Source organism: Barbus barbus (genome assembly GCF_936440315.1).
Source record: "Barbus barbus genome assembly, chromosome: 38".
Classification (NCBI taxonomy): Eukaryota; Metazoa; Chordata; class Actinopteri; order Cypriniformes; family Cyprinidae; genus Barbus; species Barbus barbus.
In genome coordinates this window covers 17,444,705-17,469,922 of record NC_136716.1, presented here as the reverse complement: position 1 = coordinate 17,469,922, position 25,218 = coordinate 17,444,705, and the positions used below count along the sequence as shown (strand labels likewise).

At 35.5% G+C, this 25,218-nt stretch overlaps 4 protein-coding genes across 11 annotated transcripts; 3 read left to right on the top strand and 1 right to left on the bottom strand.

Annotated features, from left to right (window-relative positions):
* The first annotated feature begins 5,407 nt into the window (after positions 1-5,407).
* LOC306857407 (proline-rich protein 15-like protein B) lies at positions 5,408-6,389 on the top strand. Its single transcript, XM_079397338.1, has one exon. The coding sequence runs from the start codon at positions 5,416-5,418 to the stop codon at positions 5,725-5,727; it is 312 nt and encodes a 103-aa protein (XP_079253464.1). The 5' UTR covers positions 5,408-5,415; the 3' UTR covers positions 5,728-6,389.
* Positions 6,177-9,241, bottom strand: pnpo (pyridoxamine 5'-phosphate oxidase). Its single transcript, XM_079397337.1, has 7 exons — positions 9,036-9,241; positions 8,470-8,594; positions 8,274-8,373; positions 8,109-8,162; positions 7,833-7,961; positions 7,377-7,447; positions 6,177-7,273 (listed from the first exon to the last, which is right to left on the bottom strand). Exons 1-7 carry the CDS (start codon positions 9,222-9,224, stop codon positions 7,108-7,110), a joined length of 834 nt encoding a protein of 277 aa, XP_079253463.1. The 5' UTR covers positions 9,225-9,241; the 3' UTR covers positions 6,177-7,107.
* A 352-nt stretch (positions 9,242-9,593) lies between these two features.
* LOC306857405 (large ribosomal subunit protein uL10m-like) lies at positions 9,594-12,754 on the top strand. The gene is made up of 5 exons (XM_079397336.1): positions 9,594-9,649; positions 10,079-10,248; positions 10,340-10,504; positions 11,126-11,270; positions 11,674-12,754. The coding sequence occupies exons 1-5, from the start codon at positions 9,610-9,612 to the stop codon at positions 11,928-11,930; spliced, it is 777 nt and encodes a 258-aa protein (XP_079253462.1). The 5' UTR covers positions 9,594-9,609; the 3' UTR covers positions 11,931-12,754.
* LOC306857402 (oxysterol-binding protein-related protein 6-like) lies at positions 12,359-24,967 on the top strand. Of its 8 annotated transcripts, XM_079397326.1 has the most exons (24): positions 13,175-13,241; positions 13,317-13,416; positions 15,517-15,745; positions 16,073-16,216; positions 16,321-16,374; positions 16,477-16,590; positions 17,311-17,466; positions 17,689-17,791; positions 17,881-17,999; positions 18,082-18,168; positions 18,487-18,510; positions 18,969-19,119; positions 19,225-19,355; positions 20,096-20,188; positions 20,413-20,578; positions 21,154-21,440; positions 22,018-22,155; positions 22,239-22,302; positions 22,395-22,473; positions 22,551-22,695; positions 22,791-22,941; positions 23,457-23,583; positions 23,743-23,865; positions 23,943-24,967. In XM_079397326.1, exons 3-24 carry the CDS (start codon positions 15,614-15,616, stop codon positions 24,049-24,051), a joined length of 2,697 nt encoding a protein of 898 aa, XP_079253452.1. In that variant the 5' UTR covers positions 13,175-13,241; positions 13,317-13,416; positions 15,517-15,613; the 3' UTR covers positions 24,052-24,967. The 8 variants fall into 8 exon arrangements, with proteins under 8 accessions (XP_079253453.1, XP_079253458.1, XP_079253454.1 ...); XM_079397327.1 differs by lacking the exon at positions 18,487-18,510 and having other exon boundaries at positions 12,359-13,241; XM_079397332.1 differs by lacking the exon at positions 18,487-18,510 and having other exon boundaries at positions 12,815-13,241; positions 16,305-16,374.
* The last annotated feature ends 251 nt before the right edge of the window (positions 24,968-25,218 follow it).

Below are 25,218 nucleotides of genomic sequence, written 5' to 3'. Positions count from 1 at the left end.
AAGAAAGCAGAAAGTTTGAAATAAAGGTCAGTATGACACTATGCAATGTTAAAATCAAAGATAGGATTGTAGTTCTGCTTCTTAAAGTTTGGATATCTTGGGCAAATCCAGTAACACTTAATAACCAGGTTACACATGAGAGGCCTTTGAAAAGGAACTTGGATTGTACTCCAAACAGAGCAGTTTTAATCACTCCAAAGACCACTTCAGCACCTTGCCAAGAGCAGAAATCAGAATTTTAATCCTAAATCGGTTAAGATCTTTTATGGTCCTGTGAAGCACAATGGCTGTAATAGTTAAAGGGAACTACATAGGCAATGCTTTTCATATTTTTTGAATGACATTCAAACCTGCTCCTATCTCAGCTGAGGATCTCGTATCCGTCTGTGATTTCCCCACATTATGCAAATGTGAGCATCATCTGTCTGGTGGCCTTCTGAAATTAAACATCAGGGGTGAAATTGTGAACAAGCTCGGGTCAAAAGCATCCTTCTGTTGTTAAACCCCCTACAATCCCAAAAAATCATGTAAAAACCATATTCAAGAATGCAAACTATGTGTGAATACAAACCACTGACTTTTGCATTTGCAGTATGAAACTAAATCAGGGCAAACAAACAATTATATTTTATTTGTCAAAAGGTTGAACTGTAGACATTTATTCGCAAAAAAAAAAAAAGTTATTGAAGTAATATGCTGTGGAGATATTTTATATCACACATAATACTATGGTTGTGTATGTGTGTGTTTATTAATATGTTTATATAGTTTTTTAAAATAATTTTTATATTTCATTTTTTGTTATTTTTAGTCAGTTCAACTAAATGAAAATGAGAAATGTTGCTTTGCCACACTGTAAAAAAAAAAAGTTGGGCCAACTTAAAATTTTAAAGCAACCAGCTTTTTGCAGATTTTTGAGTTCTCTCAACTTATTTTTGTAGGAGATTCTCAACTTTTTGTTGTATAAACTTAAAACAACAAGTTGAGAAAACTCACAAGTCTGTTGAAGTTTGTTGCCTTAAAATTTTAAGTTGGCTCAACTTTTTTTTTTTTTTACAGTGTGCAGTTGGAATTTTATTTCGGTTTATTTTATTTCAATTGTTTTTAATGGTTTGAGTTAACTCTAATAACCCATATAATATCTCCTACAGTTGCCTGCTATTTCCATGGACAATAACTTTTATGAATTTTTACTTTGCACTTTATACTATGCTCTATGGATGGATGGATGGATAGATAGACAGATAGATGGATGGATGGATGGATGGATAGATAGACAGATAGACAGATAGATGGATGGATGGATGGATAGATAGATAGACAGATAGATGGATGGATGGATGGATGGATAGATAGATAGATGGATGGATGGATGGATGGATGGATAGATGGATAGATGGATAGATAGATAGATAGATAGATAGATAGATAGATAGATAGATGGATGGATGGATGGATGGATGGATGGATAGATGGATAGATAGATAGATAGATAGATAGATAGATAGATAGATAGATAGATAGATAGATAGATAGATAGATAGATAGATAGATAGATAGATAGATAGATAGATAGATAGATGCATTTATTTTCTGAGTTTCTCTGCATTCCATCTTGATTTGATAAGGTGAGCACCTTTTTGGTTGACCATGCAAATGTTAAACCAACTTCACACTCCCATGAGGTCGTTCACTCGGATTGCCCTCCCTCTTTCGATCACATGGCTGTAACATTTACTCATGTTGCATTGGGTTGGACCTAATGTTCAACTTGGACTGAAACAGTGTGTTTGTGTGAGGCTGTATAGGCTGCTGTCTGTGCAGGAGAGGGAGATAAAACAAGACTGATAAAGAGAAAGGGAGTAAGGGAGGGACCAAGAGAGAGGAAGGGGAAAAGGGAACACCTGTAGCATGAGACGCTGCACTCAAAGCAGACATTCAGTAGTAGGGAGATTAATTAAGAGCAGGGGAAGCAAAAAGGTGAGAAGGTATTAGCAGCTCTCAGCAGACTGAACTTGAGCAGTAAAGTGAAATTACTAAGTGAACACAGGGAGCAAGGCTGTCAAGGCAACAATGGTTTAACTTCTTCTGGACACCTGTTCTTCTGAACCAAGAGCACTTTTGAAAGAAGTGAACACTTCTTGTCAGGTGAGAACTGATCACTTGCTCTTTTTTGTGTTTTTAAGTGAAATTGTTAAAATATTGAACTGCATTAGTTTAAAAATGCACTAGGATTTTTTAAATCTTAAATTAAATGCATATAACATTAATTAAAAATTATAACAAAATAAAATAAGATAAAAAATAAAATATACATTTAATATAAAGTTAGCAAAAAATATAAAATAAAAAATCTTGGAAAGACAATGTCTCTTACTTGAATTTAGTTTACCTTAATGTACTAAAATAACTACAAATATTAAAATTGATAAAAGCTATACAGACATTTTAAATGCAGTACTAATAAAAATGACAAAAGCACACAACAAAATTACTAAAACTTTAACTGAAATTCATATTGAAAACTGAATATATAAAAATACAAAACTAATTCAAATCGTTTAATAAAAACGAGTACCTCAGTGATACTAAAATAATAACACTGCCATTTAATAATTAACAATGAATTTAAAGTCAAATGAACAAACATGAGTAGTTTTCAGAGGAATTTGAACGTGTGTTCATAAATCATGAATTCTCCTAACAGAGCCCGTTATGAACAAATGCTCTATGAAGGCCTCTCTTGAGAGGCTGTAGGCTACATGAAGCTTGATATGCCATGTTACAGGCCCAGATGAGAGAGAAGTAACATTCAGGACACAAACAGCAGCAGTAGGATGTCCAGGCCTAGACTTGCAGGCAAACTTGACACCCTCCATGACTGCTCTGAACACGGCAGGGCCTGGCTGCCCTTGAGTTAACCTCTCCTCTCCTCAAACATTTGTATCACCGGGAAGGCTTTGAACTTGGTTAGTGATTTCCTAGGTTTAGACAGGCACAGTGTACTCTCCCTGTGATCTCTGAAGTTCTTAGTGCCGCTCGGTCACACAAGGGGGAAAACAAAGTAACTTATTATCTAGCTCTAAGGATATCTCTTGAGTATCAGAACGTCTTGTAGAAGGTCAGGTGACTTTCAAGAAACTGCTGCAAAAGGTTTGTATTTTTGTGAAAATATTGAAGAAAAATAATTCAATATATGAATAAAATATTGCTATTATTTAAATTATTTTCATATTTCCTATTTTTGTCATTTTAATAGTGCAAGTAAGAATTCATTAATTACTATATATACTATATACTATACTATATAAATATATATATATATATATATATTTGATTTCTAGCTGGTTTGAAATTTTTCAAAAGTAACATTCTGTAAAGCACAGTCAGTCTGGCACATTTCAGTATGCAGGCTGTGACTCACAATTCAACATAAACAAGTCATAATCAATAAGCATGGACAATAAAACCATTAAATGAACCTTCACACCACCCTAGCTGAGGAAAGCACCTGACTCTCCCAGGATTAAACTTTACAGTCATTTTCAGTGTGCTATAAGATCTCCTCTACATACATCTACAGTCTACTTGGCTACAATAAAAGTGCAATTAAGGTGAAATTGTAATAGCTGCTTCAAAAAGTGACTGAATCCTGTCATTATGTAATTGCAGAAGATCAGTGACGAATCCAGTGGAGAGTCTCTGTTTGACACAATTTGCATTGTTAAAAGCGCTATACAAATATCGACTTGTTTGCTCATAAAATGGCCATATTCCCTTGTGTTAGAAATGGCTTCTTATTTTGTAAACACTGCAACATTACATGAAAATGTTTTATGTGTTGCATTAAGGCTGTTGTTTTTGTCTCAGAACCTTTATGGCAGTGGTTTCAATGACCTCCAAATATGATATGAGGACCTCCTTTCTACAAATGCATCAATATTTTTACTGTATAAGGCGTGTGAGGAAAAAACAGTAAGAATGTTGTTTTACTTAGTTTTTATTTAACTGTCTTTTAATACTGCTATTTTATTGAGGACAAAAATATTTAAAATTTTAAATATATATTTTTTCTACCCAGATAATGCTAGGTGTTTCAATTCAGTTTCAAATTATTTTTTTTTCATATCGCATTTTACACAATAAATATTGTTCCAAAGCAGTTTTGCAGAGAACAAAACTTGCAACCCCCAATAAGCAATATATGCTAGAAAGATACAAAGTGCAAACAATTATTTTAAACACAATTCTTTTACAATTATGTAGTTTTGAAAAGAAGAAATATTTACACTTATATAACATATATTAAAAAAATATTCAGATAGCTAGATAGATTACCAAAATGCTTTTCATTGCTAAAACTCCTCAAATATTTTTGGCCTGATCTCTAGATCTAAATCCAATTTCTTTATTTTACTGAAAATGAGTTGCACCCGGAAGTCAGAAAGGAGCTTGTCACATTTTAGTGGAATTCACCATAAATAGCTATATTCATGTGGAGACACTGCCTTGTTTAATGAACCCTCTATAACTGATCAATATTCTACCAGACAGTTTAAAGTACCGGTATATTAGGTGGCAACTGCCAAGTTAAGGGTGTGTTTACTAGTGCCTTCTAAAGATCACTTCAGGTCTGATACTTAAAATCTTATCGCACACCAATGCTATAAAACCTGCTGCATTCGCTGGACGACCCATCATATCTTCATTGATACGTTTCATTTGGCGATGACTATGACAATGTTGTTAAGGTACCAGATGACACATTATTACCAGGTGTGTGATTCTCCAGTGTTTACACTGGTTGCCATCACATGGATAAATCATTGTACATCCTTTGTGATGTGTACAATAGCTATATACAGTCTGTCCAATATTACATAACAAATGATACTCTATCGGAGTAGGACAAATACTAAGTTATCCATCAAGGAGATGTTCAAGTGTCTTGGTTGACACAATGTTATTTTGGTGCATCTCAGATCTCAGGGGAGTGACAGGGGATCCAGTGGTGCTGCTGTTCATTAATTAAACAGCTGAGCAGCAGAGTCAGGTGTCCTCTTGGTATTCTAATCTAATCATTGGATGAGGAGACACACTCACAGAGAACTAGTTTAGCTGCTTATAATGTGCTGAAGTATGCAAATGAGCCTTTATGATAATGTTCTAATATGTTTTTGTATCCATAATAGCACATCCTATGGCAAAAACTATCTGTGTGTTAGTGATATGAGTCTTATGCTTTATGGACTGGAGAATTAAGCAGCTTGCAGACTCACTGTTATATTATGAGTTGGAGTCTACAGTTTGAAACATTACTCAGTATATTTCATCTCTAGTTAGGCCCTGACAGTTACCTAACAAATCTGCATTCGTGTTTTAGGTCTACTTTGCTAACTTTCCTTCGCACCTGTCATGGCCGACCCTGCCTGGTGGAAGCTCACTTTCCTGAGGAAAAAGAAGTCAGAGCCAAAGGTCCTGTATGAAATACCACCCGACTTCAGCACCAACAATGCAAATAAAGACCTGGGTAACGACGACGCAGACAGCAATTTAGACGCCAGACTGGAAAAAATTGTGGATAAATCTGCCACCAAGGGCCGTCATGTAAAAGTTTCCCATTCTGGGCGGTTTAAGGAGAAGAAGAAGATTCGCTCGACTCTGGCGGAAAACCCAAGCCTTTTCCCCGAACCTGCTCGGACTGACAAGAGCCATGTGGAAAAATAACTTCCAGACCGTTTGCAGCTTGTTTATACATGCAAACTTATTTTTACTCATTCTTATTTGTAAGGCTGCATGTTGAATGGAGTTTTTACCACTGACGCAACAAAGAAAATTAGGCTATTATTTTTTTACCGGCCATATTTTCATCGAAAAGCAACCCCAAGATGATTATTAAGGAGTTAATGTTTCCTGTAAATCATAAACACAATATTGTCATGCTCATAAAATGTGTTATCATCACTGTGGGAAAAACCTGACAAGGAAGGCACAGAAACCAATCCAACTCTCATTTATGAATCACACAATCCGTTAATTTTTAAATTGAAAGTGCAGAATGGTCATAAAAATGTACGTTATTGTTTAATGAATCTCAAACCTGTGGGAAACAGACTTGTTCAGGTTGCAATTTGATTAGCATTTAATCACGTGTTTTTTATGTCGTTTTCTTTTTTGTGGTTGGACGCTCAGTTGTGCATATCTCTGATTTTATCATTTATCATAAAAAGGGTTTCAACTAGGACAAGGACAGTCAAAAGTGACAGCACGCTAGATCGGTTCTCCACAACTACAGCTTTAATTTGTCTTGTTTAATTTGTACTTGTCTATTGTTTACTGCAGTCTTTAAAGGTTCTTGTTGAAATATGCAAAATAAAGATTTTTATTGCATTGCTGAGATGTGTTAAATTGTGGAGAAGTACAAAAAGTTGTTTTAATGCCACTGCCATCTGGTGGCAAAAAAACTCAATGAGGGTTGCTGTAAAAATTAAACAGGTTTATTACTTTATATTTACAAGAAAAAGTCACCATTCTTTACAGAATTACAGCCAAATTCAGACAGTTATTTTAGGTCAACATTACATTTGGCACATTTATAACACAATCTAATCACATTTCACATTTGTCTTGTAGAATATTTGTTTTAACATGAACACATTTCAAGATGTCCAAAACATCAAACGAAGCAACATGTTTTTTTGGTGACAGAAGTCCAAAGTCTATGATTTCTGAAGCTACAATTAAGGCTGCAAGTACAGCTGTGTGTTTTAATTATTAATAAACAGTAGGCAGTCATCAGACTTTGCACTTACAAGTAATAGATTAAGAATGTGTTGAGGTCAGTCTTGAAGGCTTAAACATGCTGCAACGAAGCACCATTTGTAATGCAACATGATTTATATTCATAAAATCATGTATACAGTTATCAACATATAAATCTCCCTCCTGGTTTTGGTTAAGACAATACAAATGCAGGATGAATATGGAGTGATAAGTCTTCACTAGTCAGTTGATGCCCTGGTGGCATTATTAGCGACAGTCGCTGTCAAGTAATGATGATGTATTGATGTCACAGACGGTGATGTTGATTTCACAGCATGCCCTCTATTAGGGGGATAAGCGTTGGTACATCCAGCCTCCCTCAGCTTGATGCTGCATATCCCCCAGCTCAGTCTCTCCCTCTTTTGGCCGCAAAAAGACTATTCGGTCATGTAATCTATTTGTCTGACCCTGCCAGAACTCAATCAGGTGGGGTTTTACAATGTATCCACCCCTGCGGAAAAATAAATATCCATAAAAATAAATGAAACTAAAATATAACTGTCTACATACAAACACAGACAGGGATTTGATATTAATAAACAAAAATTACTCACCAGTAATCTGGCATTGGTACATTAGTGTTCTTATACTTTTCCTCAAGCTCTGCATTCTTGTCTCTCAGGTACTTTAAGGGGGACACACAACAAATTATTAATTAATCAGGTGTTGCATCAAACCAGGAAAATAATTAACATTGAGTATAAATATCATTATGAGTGTTTTATTAGCAGTTTGAATTAGTTTTCATTAGTTTTTATTTTAATTATAGTTTAATTTGTAGTTATTTTTGTTATGTGCTTTTGTCAATTGTAATTTTATTTATTTTTATTATTAATTTTAGTACTTACACTTATTTCAGTTAGTTTCCAATACAACATAATGTTGAATTAGTTTATGTTTTTCATTAAATATTTATATTTTATTTCAGCTTTATTTCAATTAGCAAAAATGTTTTTTAATAGTTTTAATTAATGAAAGTAACCCTAGATGGTGTTGATAGTGCTACTCACTTGTCTGCTTGGTATTACTGTGCTCTGCCTGCTAACAACAGCACCGATTTGACTGCTCTTCGGCCTCGAGTGGAAATAATCACATGAAATCTCATACGGGATTCTCTCTACAGCACCTTCAATGCGAATCTGTTAGGATACAATGAAAAAATACAATGGGCTCAAAAACTACATTCAAAATGTGTTACATTTTTTGTCATTCAAACTGAAATATGGAAAAGATTATCCAAAGAATTAGCTGGAGAAGATTCTGAGTCCCCCCCCAAAAAAGCTTACCTGTCTGTTTAATGGTTCCCAGTAAAATACAAGACAGGCGTGGGGATTGCTGTCCTATTTGATTGCAAAATAAATAAATACATTTTAAAAATACAAGACGTGAGAAAGATGAGAAGGTAAACCCATAAGGACATTTTGTAAATGAAATCGGTTTTAAAGACTCACCAGCTCTTCACCTTTCCGACTCTCATAGTTGGTAAAGAAGCGAAATCCCTCCTCGCTGTAGCCTTTTAGAAGAACCATGCGAGCAGAAGGGCGACCGTCCCTTTTGAGAAGACAAGAAGGGGAAATTTTTATCAAATTTAAAAAGTTGCTCTGTTTATTTCCAGGTATTGATGAACCACACCACATCCATTCTTACTTGGTGGCTGTTGCGAGACACATTGCATTGGCTTCTCCCACCTCAGGGCATTTAGTGGCTTGATCAAACCAGCTGCCGAATTGCTTAATTGGATCTAAAGAAGCAAGCTGATCCTCCTCAAAACACTGTAGGATGAAAATGATAAATAGGAAACATTTATGGTATATTCTTTTTAAATTACTTGGCTTTCCGTTGTGACATATATGGCAAAGTAGGTTTAAATACCCCATGACTGAACTAGTACAGTGTCCTTACTGTGTAAAGGGGTCTTTACCAAATATGCTATTACTGTAACACTAACCCATGCATAACTGAAAAGCATGTTTAATGGGTAATTAGTAAGTGATTGATGAAAGTCAAGGTAAACTGACAATGCATGCATTTTTGAAAAGGCATTTGGCAAGCACGCAATTTAGCTGCAGATAATATGTAAAATGGCAAATAATAATACAGAAAATGACGGCTGTGCATATCTAGCTTTTTGATGTAAAAATCATGATATGATGCATATTGTGTTTTCTGAACAGGTCAGGTCATGGTCATCTATATAACGTTACGTGTCCCACCTCCTGATCGCTCTTATAGCTCTTTCTCATGTTACTCAGATCCATGTCGGTGCCGCTGTCTGTAAGATTCCTGCAGAAAAACGAGGTAAATAACGAAGTATCGCGGACTGTAAAGGTAACTCTTGGTTCAGTAAACTTCACAATATTGCCGATGTTCCTGGACGTGCAGAAGCGCAATAGACGTCTCATGCCTGCAACTCCAAACCTGCGTCATCACGTTCATGCTCTTACGTAAAATGTTATGAAAAGCAGTCGGTTTTATAACTAACCTCTAATTTTGGAATTAATTTAGGAATGAATAAAATATGAAAAATAAACACGTTAACCAATTAATCATTAGTTTTATATTCTATAATTAATTTTTTTTTGTAAATGACCTTAATATAAACATTTAAAAATGTGCTATTTCGTAAAACTTTAAAAATAAAAAATCTTTTTTTAGTATTTATTTATTTTTTATTATACTTTTTATTAATATAATTTTGATATTTTTTAACGTAACCATACAGGCTTTTATTTTGCAAGTAGCTGCTAGGAATTCAACAAAACAGCCCCACGTCAAATCCGGATCAAGATGGCAGCGACCTTCTGTTACAGGCTTTTCCCGAAATCGGGTAAGATTATGGTTTGATATTATTGCAAAAAAAAAAAAGGAAATAACATATATAAAAAGACAATACCTGTCATTTACAACCATGTAAATTATGAATTACATCGTAAAATTACGTACACCTGAAAGCCACTATGAAGCTATTTGTGGTACTGTACAGCATAATCATCATCTATCAGAGAATATGCAGTTCATATTTGAGGTGCTTAATGTTATTTGGTACATCTCTTCATATTTAGCATTTGTTATGGATGCATTTTGGATTTTCGGCAAGCCCTTTTATTTTCATTATTAAAACTCCAGATGTGATGGTCTCATGATATTAGTGAATCATTTGTGGCATCCTTTACATTCATAATGAAATTTGAATAGTAATGTTTATATTCTAGCCTTAATGTTATTCTTACCCATATTTGCATATTATAACCTACAGGATGGCTGCCATTAAGCCAGAGTGTTCGTCACGGCTCCAAAGCTGTTACTCGTCACAGAAAGCCAGTACACTTTCTCAAGCAGAAGCTGTTGGCTGTCACAGAGTACATTCCCCCCACACCTGCAGCTCCTCCTGCTGCTTTGGCTCCACGAGTCAGAAAGACAGAGGAGGTCAATCATTGCTATAGCCTACCTACTGAACACTATCTTCTACAAGGCTTTAAGTGTGTTATATGTATATCTTTACTCCCTTTCCTTTTAGGAAAGTCCTCTTGCAGTTTTGTTGAGGAAAGATCTAGAAAACTTGTTTAAGGAATGTAAGATGATTGCTGTGGTCCAAAACAATGCAATCAATGCAGAGGACCTCATGGTGCTGAAACACAAACTGAAGAGACACAATATCAGTGTCAAGTTCTTCCCAAACCAGGTGATGGCAAATTATAGTGATGCTTACCACTGTTGAGATGTGCGCTACTGCTTTGTGACATTATTATTTATTTATTTAGTCATTTAGCAGACGCTTTTATCCAAAGCGACTTACAAATGAGGACATAAGAAGCAATCAAAACCAACAAAAGAACAACAACGTGCAAGTGCTATTACAAGTCTTGGTTAGCCTAACGCAGTACAGATAATTATTATTATTATTATTATTGTTATTTTTTAATAAAAAGACATAGATAAAATACAATTAGAATAGATAGTGCTAGAGTTAGAGGGTCAAGTAAAGATGGAACAGATGAGTTTTTTGCCGTTTCTTGAAGATGGGTAAGGATTCGGCTGCTCGGACCGAGTTGGGCAGGTCATTCCACCAGATGGGAACAGTTAATGAAAAAGTCCTTGAAAGTGTTTTTCTGTGTCTTTGGGATGGTACAATAATTTGTTGTTCACTTGAAGAACGCAAGCTTCTAGAGGGCACATAAGTCTGAAATAAAGAATTTAGGTAAAGGGGAGCAGAGCCAGTGGTGGTTCTGTAGGCAAACATTAATGCCTTGAATTTAATGCGAGCAGCTATTGGTATTGACATTTTATTTGTGTTTCTTTGCAGGTGACGAGGTCCTTTCTCAGCAACAGCATTTACAGTAACATGTTGCCTCTGTTTGTTGGCCAGACTGGGATATTTGTTAGTAAAGAGCCAAAAGTTAAAGAGATGCTCCAAGTATTAAAACACAGTCCTCAGATGGTGCTGTTAGGTGAGTGTTTCCTAAGCATGAATTTGCATTCTTAAAGGAATAATTCACCCAAAATGAATCCTCTGCAGTAAAATGAGAATGAGAATTCAAACAGCTGATAAAAACAAGACAATAATCCACACAACTGTAGTCAGTTAATATCTTGTGAAGTGAAAAGTTGCATGTTTATAATAAACAAATTCTATAAGACTTCTAATCATTGCTTCCTGCTAAAATAGTCCTCTATTCCCCATAATATTGCTTTTTCCAGTGAAAAGTGAAAAAGTTGTCTCGTCTGAATCAGGAGAGAAAAAAAAGCACTGAACAAGCGTTATTATTTAATTTTTTGGTAAAGTATTCTTTTAAAGATCATCTAAAAATGGTTGGTATTGTCTCACAGGCTTTCTGTACCATTTTCTTTCAGGCGCTTGTATAGAGAACACACTGCTTTCATATCAAGGCATTCTCAGTTACTCCAAACTCCCGTCTATGACCACTATCCAGGGTGAGATAGTTGGTGGTCTAACAGTGATGACTTCACGGACTGTCTCAATGCTGCGTCACCATCCAGCTCACCTTTCCGCCCTCCTTCAGCAGTACATCAAACAGCAAGGCTCTGGGGACTCCACAAATGCTACTACAGATAAAGATACTTCTACAATACAGGAAGCAGCAGATTGAATTTTATAAAATAAATGAACAGCTGTGTATGGTTAACATAAAATGCATATAATAAAATTTAGTTATTTAAAGTGGCTTTTTGGTCATTTATATGTTATAGTTGGAGGTGATTTTTTTTTGTTTGTCACTCCTTCATAAAGGCAACAGATCTGCTGTTTTCTCTAGCAGTCAAATGACTAGTTAAAAATTAAATTAGATTAATATTAGTAATAATTTTGTCTTTCAAAGTAAAATTTCAATGACATATTTTGTAATTGTATACGATTTAAGAATAACTATATTCGCTATGTCTATTTGTTAATAATTGTTTTACTGTTAAATGTTGCTGAAGAGCCAATAGTAGGCTATTTAATGGCAGGTTCCATTGTGACAAGTTACCCCATATAGCTTGGCATAAAAAGTAAATGTGCCGCTGCTGCTTTTTTTCTTCAGCCTTAATGGTGGAAATGCAACAGCTTTTTTTCTAGTCAACTCTTTAAGGTATGTACAGAAATTGTCAATTTATATTAATAGGCACAGTGTCTATGTATTTATTTTTGCCAGGGGTCTCCAACCCTGCTTCCTGCAGACTTCAATTCCAATCCTGCTCCAATACACCTGCCTGTAATTTGCAGGTAACCCTGAACACCTTGATTAGCTGGTTCTGGTGTGTTTGATTAGGTCTGGAGTTGAACTCTGCAGGACAGCAGCTTTCCTGGAGCAGGGTAGAGACCCTGATTTAAACCCTTTTGGATATTTAAACAAGTGTATTTGAACTGATTTTAAGTTAAAAAGCCAAGAGAAGCATGTATTTGTACAGACAAAATAAAAACTAATTGGTCACGGATCCTGATTAGTGCTAATCTCTGGATTACTTCATGGTAATCTAGGACAGTTAGTCCTTTGTTATAACTCTGGGTTCAGTGTAGAAGTGTCTCTGTTCTTCATATTTTGACACGCTGTTTAATTTTAGGACAGTTTTACAATAATGTATATTTCTCTTTCAGGAAAAAAATATGTGAATTTGTAAAACCTCTCTGAATTAAATGTATGTGCTCTGTGTGTGGTAATATATGAACCAATAGGGGGTTACCCACTTGAATATGACTACGTTTGGAGGTTATCTCTTCTCAGTAAACAGGTAATGGCATTGGCAGAGCAACTCAGTAATTTCAGATGTAATGGACCTGAATGGCTGGCTGTCAGTGAAGTTCCTCCTACATGCCTGTAATTCCAACAGCTTTTAAGACACTAATGCGGATAATGATTTGACCGGGAGCCTTGGGTAGATCTGGAGGACAGTTTGGGAGCTGTCGGCCATACATCGTTCTGGTATGCACATGGAATATCTGCATTCTTGAATTTTTAGTAGAAAGTGGTTGAACTGGTTTCCTGTTCTGACAGTAGAGTGACGCAAGGTTGTACAAATGGGGGAACATGAAACTCGGGCGCTTGGAGGGAATCACTCGGAGATACACCACACGCTGGCCAAGAGCAGGAACCTCAGGTAAGAGCTCGAGTTACAATACTTAAAGAAACTTTGTAGTTTTAAATGCTGGTAGCAGTAAAAATAGACATTTGAAGCGGATTTTTATATTTACTGTTTGGAAACGGATATGTATGGAAATCAGCCTTTATTAAGTGCCTGGTGAATCTAACTAGAGAAGTTAGCCTACTCAAACAAGCCCAAATTTTCTATAAGTATAAAAATATTTAATTTGTTCAAACATGACCGTTTTAAAGCACATCCTAGAGCTCAATTTCTTATTTTTACATTTAACTTATTGGTAGCTTGTGGTGATTGGTAAGAGTATCAGGCTATACAATAATTTTCTATTCTGTAGAGTTCATCTTAGTTACAAAGAGTAAGTACAATTTTAGTTTCTATGCTTCACATAGGCTACTACCCTGCTGAAAAAAAAAACCAATAGAACCTTGCCCAAAACACAATAGAAAATGTAATGGATTTAATGGTTATAATGGGAATTATATTGGTTTTAATGGAAACTATAATGGTGTCTACTGGTATGTGATTGATTATATTGGTGGGATGTTAAATCCTATTGGGAAAAGTGGCCAAAACGGAATTTTGAAATGGTTTTTACTGGAAAAAGATAATCGTTTATAATGGTATTTTAATGGAAACCATGGTTTCTATTGAGCTTCTATTGTTTTTTTTTTGTTTTTTTTTTTTAGCAGGGTAGACAAGGAGGAATGGCTACTTTGTCTGACTAAACCTGCTTAACAATTATTATAATTATTTAAAATTTGATTTACAGTTTAATCGACAATTAAATGAAATTAAGTACTCTAAACTACTAGATAATCTTTCTATGTTATGATTATTCAAACCTGTACCTCACACTGTTTTCCTTATGCTGTACATCATGTTTACTGTGACCTGTCAGCATGCTCACAGTGAAAAGCTATTCAAGCTAAGGGCTGCTAAAATGGGTTATTCAAAGCCAATTATCGTAATGACGCTAAGCCTCTCCCGTAGGGACCGTTACCTTTTGTGAGTTTACTATCCATAAGCATGTGTTAATGTGCATATTCTGCCTTCCATAAAAAAAAATTATATCTAAAACAATTAAAACTTACTTAAAAACAAGGATGATTTTTGGTACTGATTGAATAATTCCAATTGCTTTTACCTCAGATAGGCCTATTGAGTGCCAATTATGTAATCAAATAGTTCATTACTCAACTACAAATTCAGCTGTTTACAAAACATCTCATTTGCCCTCATTCTAGTTTACTGGGTATGTATGAGCTTGTCAGTGTTGTCAAGACAATAAGAGATTCTAGAGAACATGTTTGGTTTCTGTCACACCCCTCTGATGACATTCCATTCGGCTTATATCTAGAAAAAGGATTTTTTTTTTTTCAATAATCTGTCAGTATGTAATTAAGAATAAACAGCAATAAAAGTGTTTCCTTGGTCCATACCTAGTGGTTTAGTATAATTTAGATTTATGTAATTATGAGTTTATTTTGGTTTCTTTACTTTGCATTACTATGCTCTTGTTGTGTTTCATAGTAAGCCATTTGATGTGTTTGAGACGATGAACCATTGTGATCTAGTAAAGGGCAGAAGTTAAAGTCCTGCCCAGGAAGTGTTGGTTAAGGCAGATCCCTGCTGTTAGATAACCTAATTAGAGGAGTTTTCTCTGGACACTGTATTGCTTCTGTTTTTGTTCACTGTCACTGTGCATGGCATTTACTGCCTTGGCTATTTATGGCATTTAATTATACAAAACATTAATAAAAGTAGCCCTGAAACAAAGGCAACTATATATTTTCATGTACTGTTTGAATAATTAAAAAAAAGTGCAATATCACAAAGACTAGATGTTATTTTCAAATTTAAGTTATTGTCTTTTATAGTTTCACGCAATTAAAAATCAAAATGGTATAAAAATTCGTGTTTTCATGGTATTTTTTTAAAAAAACCTCTGATATCGGTAATGACTAATTGTTTTCCTAATCCTGTTGCATAATAGTATACAATTAAAATTCTTAGCAGTCTTAACACATGCTTGTCTGACTAACCAATAAATGGTTTGTCTTTCTAAAAAGCCAATAATGAAAACTCTTTGCTTTGCAGACATATTGTGCTCTAGTGTACAATGAGAAGGAGTCTCTAGCAGAGCGTATTTTCACACCAAGCTCGACTAATAAGTGCACAAGCGGACATTTTCAAAATGGACTCCCATGGGTCTTCACTGGACCACGTCCAGTCACAGATGAGTGGTGTGGAGAAGGTGTCTAGCGGCTGGCATAAGCCCACTCATTCCAGGAGCAGCAGCACGGCATCCTCACGTCACTCACGGCTGGTTTGTACCATCTGCTTGACATAAACATACTCAAACTCTGGTTTCTTCAACTGATTTTTGGACACACCTAAATATTTTCCTTACAAGTACATACTGTATGTGAAAAGCTAGCATTAGGAGTTCTGCCCTTAGGGTGTTTGAAACCAGTTGCTCAACAGCTAACAATTGTCCAATCAGATGGTGTGAAAGCTAAACCAACAAGTTTGTGTCTTAACAAGCTCAAGAGTTACATTTCGTTCATAGCGATTACATGTGGCACATGTTTTAAATGGGAACGCCCTATTGTATGTCAACTGTGATTTGCATTTTCCCCTCTGTTCCAAATAGAATATTAAAGACTGGGAAGTAATGGATGACTTTCCAGTAGATTTGAAACTCACTGGAGAAAACAAGCAGGATGCGAATAATCCAGGAATTTGTGAAGGCTACTTGATGAAGAGGAGAAAGTGGCCTCTTAAAGGGTGGCATAAGGTATGAGAAAAAAATGTTTCATGTAATCTTTTCCTTAATAGTTGTTGGTATCATTTTAGAACTGTGTAAAATTTAATGAACTTTAAAGTTATACTTTCTCACAGAGATACTTTGTCTTGGATAAAGGGATCCTGCGATATACAAAAAACCAACATGATGTAAGTATGCTAATTATCTTTTTCCTTACCAGCAACTGCAGATCTTGCATCCAGGCTTTTTATTTTATTTTATTTACAATCAGGGATTTACTCTTTCAACAGTTTTCTAAAGGGAAAATGCATGGTGCACTAGATGTCAGTCTCGCAGTTATGTCAGTGAACAAAAAAGGAAGGCGCATAGATCTGGATGCTGGAGACATTCTGTATCACATTAAAGTAAGTCATTAATGCTGGCATTAATTGAAATGTATTCATTTTTGTTTTAAAGCTAAAATGATCTTTAGTTCTATGGAAGCTGGTTTCCATCATAGGATAAAAAATAAAAAGGTAATTGAAACTTTATTTCACAATTGACATTTTTCTCACAACTTGCAAATAAGACTCTTTTTTCAGTTTCAGAATTAAAAGATAGAAACTCAATTGCGAGATGTAAACTTGCAATTTCAATAAAAAATAGTTAGAATTGTGAGATGTTAACATAGAATTCTGAGGAAAAATGTTAGAATTGTTAGATACAGTCTTAGAATTGTGAGGTGTAAACTCAGAATTGCAAGAAAAACAGTCAGTTTTTAATTGAGATATAAACCTGCATTGCTGCATAAGTCAGAATTTTGTGATGAGTTGCAATTAACATTTTTAAATGCTTTTTATTATATGATGGAATGGGCTTCCATAAGTCATTCAGCTACTTAAATACTTGTCCGGTTTTGAAAGAAATGCAGGGGGTTTATGAAAAGCTAATAATTAATTAAATCATAGAAATAAATCAGTTAAAATAAAAACAATCAAAATAAAACATTCTAAAAAAGATTGTTTAATTTGGTTATCTGCATGTCATGTGGCTCCTTTTCCTTCATCCAGCAAATTATTATAATTATTTCATCAAATAAATTCTGTCAAAAATGTCGACTGAATTCATTTTACTTTTCTAACTAGGCCAAAACTCCAGATTTATATTACAAATGGGTCACCAAGCTGAGTGGCCACAGGATGTATAAGAAAAACGAGGCTGCGCACGTTCACAATGGCTTCCTCCAGGCACTGTCCCAGACCACTCATTTATCTCACAAAAACAGTCCCATGCAGGACATGGTGAGTAAAGTTGTTCCTACATTGACTTCCTGTAGCCCTCTAAATCACCAGGGATTAGAAGAATGTGTCCTCACAGTTTAAGAACAAGACGAATTAGTGATTAGACCTTAATGTCCCAGATGGTGGTTTTATCTGTAAATGTACACCAATAGATGCTTCGGTGATTGAATTGTTTATTTGTCTGATGGAAGTTACAAATGAATGTCATATGAACAATTCTAGGGCAGGTCTTATGTGGGTGAACCTCTACCATGTGTCAATCCCGCAGTTAATGGGAAAGTGTCAGCATGGCTACAGACCCAAGAACCTGACATCTGTGCACAAGGTACAGCTGTGCTTTTAAATACTAGTGAAACTGTGATAAACGGATGTATAAGCACAGAATAAGATGCTCCACTTTGTGTTGTTTTCCAGAGCTTACCCGTTGTCAAATGGAGCTCAATGAGCTGCAACGGCTAGTCCAAAAGTTGCACTCTCTAGAATCGGCTCAAATGGTCAATAACGGAGATCTCCAGAGGATTATCAGCATGCAGGTTAGTCAAAGCAGCAGGCTGAAGACAGGCCTTTACTAAAATGACTTGCAAGTAAATGTTCCCACATATGTTTGACCCATAGAATCTCCTTCTCGACAAACCCAAAAAGAAGAGTGGAAAGACTTGGGGTCATTCTCGCACTCTGTCTCGAGTTGAGGCGCTTGGAATGGTGAGGCTTCTCAGTTTACATTTTCTTCTACTTGATATTAGGATATCTTAGATAAAGCCTTGGAAGCAATTATAATCTTTGGCTACAGGGAGTGCCCTGCCATTTGGTATTAATTCATGTTTTCCACAAAGGTTTGGAAATCATAATAGAATTTATTCCATATTCATGTGCAGTGCCATCCCAAAGATTTCTGAGTATTTTTTTTATTTTGATTTTATTTTTGCGTGCTGTAGTCAGGCATTTGTGTTGTGCTAATGTTTAGTAAGCATTAGAGCTTCAAAACCAAGTAATTTAGTCAACTCCTTTTTTTACTTGAAGCCGTTTCGTGGGATTACTAAATCGGTAAGTCAGCACAAGAAACACTGATTGTAAATCAACCTTGTAATTTTCGACACGTTATACCAAGTGGCAAATGCTTTACACCACTTCCACTCAAAGGTTTGGGGTCAGTAAGTCTCTTGCCTATTGTTAAATACCATTGCAATATAAAACAATGGTTTTCTATTTTAATATATTTATAATAATGTTTTTCAGGATTTTTTTGATAAATAGAAAGTTCAAAAGAACAGCTCTTTTTTTTTTTTTATATTAATTTGGAAATACTAAAAATGTCTTTACACTCACTTTTGATCAATTTAATACATCCTTGCTAAATAAAATGAATTTCTTCAACAAAAAGTCACTGAATGGTAGTCTATATTGTATTTTAGTAAATGTGCTATAGCTTCTGATTGCTACATGTTGCAGAAATTAGATAATATCTCCTCCTACTTGTTTTCAATCCACTTTTTTTAATGCAGCTTTCATCAAGCCACTTGACCAGTTCTGCCCACCTGGGAACCTCGGTCCCTTCGATACCCGATTATGTCTCCACCCAGGCAACCCCACCAGCCTCCACCTCATCAGAAAGCAAGAAACTCCACCAAGAAATCTGCTCCATGTCCTTGAAAGGTATGAAAGGATGATTTTATAGTTGAAATTTAAACCCAGTTTATGCTTATTTGCTTTATTAGATGTATAATGTTGAAGGTCAGCACTGTGTCTTTTCCCATGAAGTTCATGCCTCTCTGCGTACTACACATGAGGCTCTTGCTCAGGAGCGCCAAAGATTGCAGGACACCTGGTCCAGCAGGGAGCTTCACCAGACCACCTCTGCCCAGATCAACAACCTCTGCAGCCTGGCTGAGGTGACAAGGACTTATATTACTTATCGAAAAGCACAAAGTGCAGCAGTATTGCCTTGAAATTTTCTGCATGCTTGGCTTGCAAAGAATATATTTACTATAGCTTATCTTGTTATTAAAGATGCTGTAAGATCTATACCATAAAACAAACACCCCTGCTAGTAAATGCTTCAATACAGTGGTTCTCAATCCGTGTCCTCAACAGATTTCTAAAAAGGTTCAAGATGATTTAAAACAAAACGAGCATTAAAATAAGATAAAATAAAAAATTCTGATTATTTCATAATTATTAAGGAGTAGTTAATCCAAAATGGAATATTCTGTGATCTTTTGCTCACCCTTGAGTTGTTCCAAACCTGTTTGATTTTCTTTTTTTCTATCGAACACAAAAGGTATTCTGAAGAATGTTTGTAATCGAACTGGTCCCCACTGACTAGTACTTTTTTCCATACCATGGAAAATAATGGGGACCAACAAACGTTTCGCTGCTCACATTCTTCAAAATATCTTATGTTCATCAGAAAAAAGAAACTTGTACAGATTTGGAACAACTTAAGGCTGATTTTAATTTTTGGATGAATTATCGAACAACCAGAGAAGTCAGGGGGGCTTGGAATATTGTTGTGGGCAATGAGGTGCCTTGGAGTCAAAAAGGTTGAGAACCACTGGTTTAATAGTTTATTTTCAGTGCATTACATGTTATGTTTTACTGCATAGGTGTGTGTGTGTATGTGTATCTTCAGTTAGACGTTAAGTCCCGTCACACCAAAATCCACAAACTCTCAGTGTCCTCCGACTCCTCAGAAGAGTCCTTCCGTACTGTGCTACAAAGGAAGGTGTGTCTCTTTCTACCCAGAACCTACTTATCCTGTTCCCATTTTCATCTCTTTCTTTCCTTCCTCCACCCTCTTCTTTTTTTCTGTTTACAGGTTGATGGGTTTCACCTATTTCATATGCCGACAGGCTCTTTTGTCCTCTCATAGTTTTATTGTCATAGCAGTATGATGCAATCAAGTTTACAGTTTCTGACTACCTACATGTCTGTCTCTGTTTCACTCAGTCTGGCTCAGGCCGTAGTTTGTCTTTCCGTGCGCCCTCGGTGGCTGACTCAGCGGCGGAGTATTTTGACGCATGTGATGAGCTTATGTGTGCGAGCTCTTCGGAGATGTCCGATGAGTCCTGTCTGAGTGATGGATCCAGTAATTCAGAGCCTGATGAGGCTCATGGTTAGTAAAAGTGAAATGCTCAGTAGGCACACGTGTGTGTGGTGTTTAGGTGTCTATATATACTACCATTCAAAGAATTGGGTTAAGCTGGAGAAATTCATACTTTTATTCAGCAGAGATGCAATAAATTGATCAAAAGTGACAGTAAATTTATATTTCTTTTCAACTTTCAATTCATTAAAGAATGCTAAAAGTGTATCACATTTCCACAACAATGCAGTACAACTGTTTTCAACATAGAAAATAAGAAATGTTACTTAAGCACCATATAAGCATATTAGAATGATTTCTAAAGGATCATGTTACACTGAATACTGGAGTAATGGCTGCTGAAAATTCAGTTTTGACATTACAGGAATAAATTACATTTTAAAAATTACTATTTTTAGATTGTAATTATATTTTACAGTATTTGTCTGTGCTGTATTTTTGATCAAATTAATGAAGCCTAAGAGACTTCTTTTAAAAAAACATAAAATTGTATCGACCCCAAATTTTTGAACTGTAGTGTACTTTTGTTCATGTAATCTATTACATTGTGTTACAACATTATCTTTTTCTTATGAACTCAACAGCAATGGCTTCACGCAAGTACCGCGCCAGCCTTTCAAAGGCACCACCAAAACTGAACAGCATAAAGAGCACCGGACGTCGTACTACTCTGCCTGCAGTCTGCCCTGACAACAGCCACGTTGGATTGATGACTATCCTCTACAACAACATAGGGAAGGATCTGTCCCGTGTCTCCATGCCAGCAGCTCTGAATGAGCCTGTGTGCCTGCTGCAGAGACTCTGTGAGGAGCTGGAATACTCTGACCTACTGGACACTGCCAATCATACAGATGACCCCTACCAGAGGATGGTAATAATTACAGAAACTTCAGCAAAACTGTATATGTCCGAATGATTACAAAAGGAGTGATTCATTTAGAAGTGTATAAATGATATAATAAACGATTACTATATCTGTATACTGCAGTGCTTTTGAAAGAAGGCTGCTTTTAATTGATCCAACAAAAAAAGCAGTAATATTGTGAAATTATTGTATTTTAAAAAATTTTTTTCATTTATTTTCCATTGTAATTTAATCCTGTGATGGAAAAGCTATTTTTTTCCGCAGCCATTAATCCAGTCTTCAGTGTCATATGATCCTTCAGAAATCATTGTAATAAGCTGATTTGATGCTCAAAATAACAACAAAACTTGTATTGTTATTAATGTTGAAACCGTTGTTCTATGATGAATAGAAAGTTCAAAAGAACAGTTTTTAATTAAAACAGAATAAATTCGAACATGAATGTTTTACTGTCGCTCTCTATCAATTTAATGCATCTGTTCTGAATAAGTATTAATTTCTTTAAAAAAAAATCTTACCCTAAATGTTTAAACTAGTGTATTTCTTTATATTTAATAGAAAATTATGTTTTGTCTTTGTAAAGGTTTATATTGCTGCTTTTGCCATATCTGGCTATGCCACGGCTCAGTATCGCAACCGTTACAAACCTTTTAATCCAGTTCTGGGAGAGACATTTGAGTGTGTCAGAGAGGACAGAGGTTTCCGCTACATTAGTGAACAGGTAATTAATAATCGCATCTTAATCATACATCAGATAAGTTGCTATAAAGTAGTTGTTTATTCCGTGGTTTTGTTTGTACTCAGGTTTCTCATCATCCACCAATATCTGCGTGTCATGCAGAATCGGACAATTTCGATTTCTGGCAGGGTATGTTTTAAGGCCTGTGTGATGATGTCTTAATGTACTATATGTTTGAATTTGAATCCCATTCTTTTTTTAATTCTACATGCTGAGAGCAGACCAGAGATGGAAAAACAAGTTTTGGGGCAAATCTTTGGAGATCATGCCAACAGGGATGGTGAATGTGACTCTTAAAAAGCAAGTATCTGCTTTGGTGTCAGTGGAATTTTAATTCTGTTAAAGAAGAATTCTGATCGTTGATGCTGTACTTGTAGATACGGGGACCTCTATGAATGGAACAAAGTGGTGACGTGCATCCACAATGTCCTCAGTCAGCAGCGATACCTCGAGCACTACGGTGAAGTCGTTATTCGCAATCTGAAAAGTTCGGTCTGCACCTGTAAGATCACATTTGTCAAGGTGTGTTCGGTTTTGATTGTAAATTTTGTTGTCATTTGAGTACATATAGATGAAGTCTAAGTACAAATGCAGAAAATGTTTTTTTCCCCTCTCAGTCACGTTACTGGGGTTCAGATGGTTCCAAAAATGAAGTACAGGGTCAAGTTCTAGACCAGGCAGGTAATGTCATCCATCGTTTTGGTGGATTTTGGCATGAAGGCATCTTCTGTGACACCCTTCCCAATCCACAGTGTATCTGGAAGCCAAGTGAGTAGTCCTCTTTCATTTCATTTTATTGAATACTCTTATTTTATTATTGTACCTTTTTATTGAAGTCACTGCCGCATAAACTGATGTTTGCAACCCAAATTACTTTTCTAAAAAACAAAAGAAAACAAAACATAATTTCTATAACTTTCCAAAAAAAGGAAACAAAAAGAATTTCTTTTTTTTTTATATTTTTATTTTTTATCCCTCAGCTGTTTTATTAGAAACAGTAAATTAATGCCAAGATAAAAAAACAAAGTATAGTGTTATAAATGTACATTATATTTTTTAAACGGAAAATATATTTAAAAAACTTGATTTACAATGTTAATATCTGAAAAAACGTCATCACTGTGAAATAGGTTAATTGCTCACAAGAAGACCAGAAATGTATTGGGTCAATTCTGAATGGGATCCCTTCTGATTTTGTGGCTGGTCTGTCTGACAAAACAAATAAGTGAGAGATCTATCTTTGTATTGGCAGATGTTGTCAGAATGTCTTTGCTTCCTTACAGATCCACAGCCCAAGAACTACATGCTTTACTTTGGCTTCTCAAGCTTTGCAATAGAGATGAATGAGCTGACCCCTGACCTTAAGCACCTGCTGCCCCCTACAGACACACGCTTGCGCCCTGACCAAAGGTGAGACCTTCCTAATAGACAGTGATAAATAGACAAACGTTTGAGCCAGAATGATTTAAGAGTGCTACATAAACGGATTCTCCGCTTTGTTTAAAATATAGAAAGTCCATGAAATGCTTTTTTTTTAATTTTACATTTGCTCTTTGTTGGTGTTGTTAGGCTTCTTGAGGAGGGGAAAATAGAGGAGACCGATAAAAAGAAGGATGAAGTGGAGGAAAAGCAAAGAGAGTGGAGGAAAATTCTGGCCAAGAGAGGAGAGGAGCATATCCCTCGCTTCTTCAGGTGTGTTGACATCAATCCTACAACTGATTTATTTATATGAATTAGAGTTGGAATATTAAAATGTTCCCATCTCACAGGAAAACTTTGGATGCTGCTGGAAAGGAAGTTTGGCTTCACAATGGAACGTATTGGAAGATCAGGAATAATCCTGGTTTTTCCAATGTTAAAAACCTGGAATTGTGGTGAAGGCAGATTGCTGCAACACTGTGGACACTTAATGCCTGTGATAAATTCAGTTTGCACTCAGTTTTGGAAAGACTTTACAAACTTGGAGCTTTTGGGAGCAACGATGAATTGCCAAGGGTTTTTGTACTAAACCGAATCCATTGAGCAAGGATCATGCTTTTACCAAACAGCAAAAGGAGGGATACATTTTGAAGATTTCTATTTAATTTATGGTTGAGGACACCAAAACTTGGTGGACAGTTTGACGTTGTCTTCCACTTTGGATAAAATATAAGCCAAAAGGTAAACGAGAATGTATGCAAGTTCTGGAGATGTTTAGTTTTAACAATTACACACACACGCATATTTCTATGGACAATGTTAAAATACTTTTCACTTTATATAAGTACTTATGTGCCGAGTCTGGATAAAGAAAATTGATTATTTGATCATATGTAATATTCAGAGGTCTCAATAACTAACTTTTTCTTCCGTTAACTCGCCAGTTTATAAAAGGACCATTATTTCCCTTGCAAAGCTGTGTCTCAACCTGAGCAGGATTGAGCAGGAAATGGATTAACTCTAATTTGGGCCCTTATTGACTGGTTTCTGAAATGTGTCCACAGCACTCTTATATTGCACATCTTATTTTTTTTAATGAACTAAATGTCATCTTTTCATTTTAGACAATGATATCATATTTATTGGCATTTAAGTATGAATTAAGCTCACAGTTTCAACCCAAACGACCATATTGTGTATTCAAGTCCATCGAGACCATATTCAAGTCATCACTTGTATAGTTATTTAAAACAGCAATAAAATGTACAATATTAAAGAATAGAAAAAAAAAATATTTGTATTGTTCAGTCTTTATTACATTTAGTATGAATCAAAAACATTATTTACAGTATTTTGACTGCTGTATCTGAGGCTCAGTTTGCTTGGCTGAGGAAACTTACTATAGAAGTACCTCTTTTATTGTTAATAACATTACTTAAATTGTTGCTTTTAACTCAACCGATAGACAAGGATGGTGCCATAGAGAATAACCTAAATAGGTTCCTGCTATTGACACTCAAAGATATGAGGAGCATAATGTCCACCAGGGATCAGCCAAAGCATGGATTGACTGCTAATATGACAACAGACAATTTGTTCATTATTTTCAGTGCACATCAACAGTAA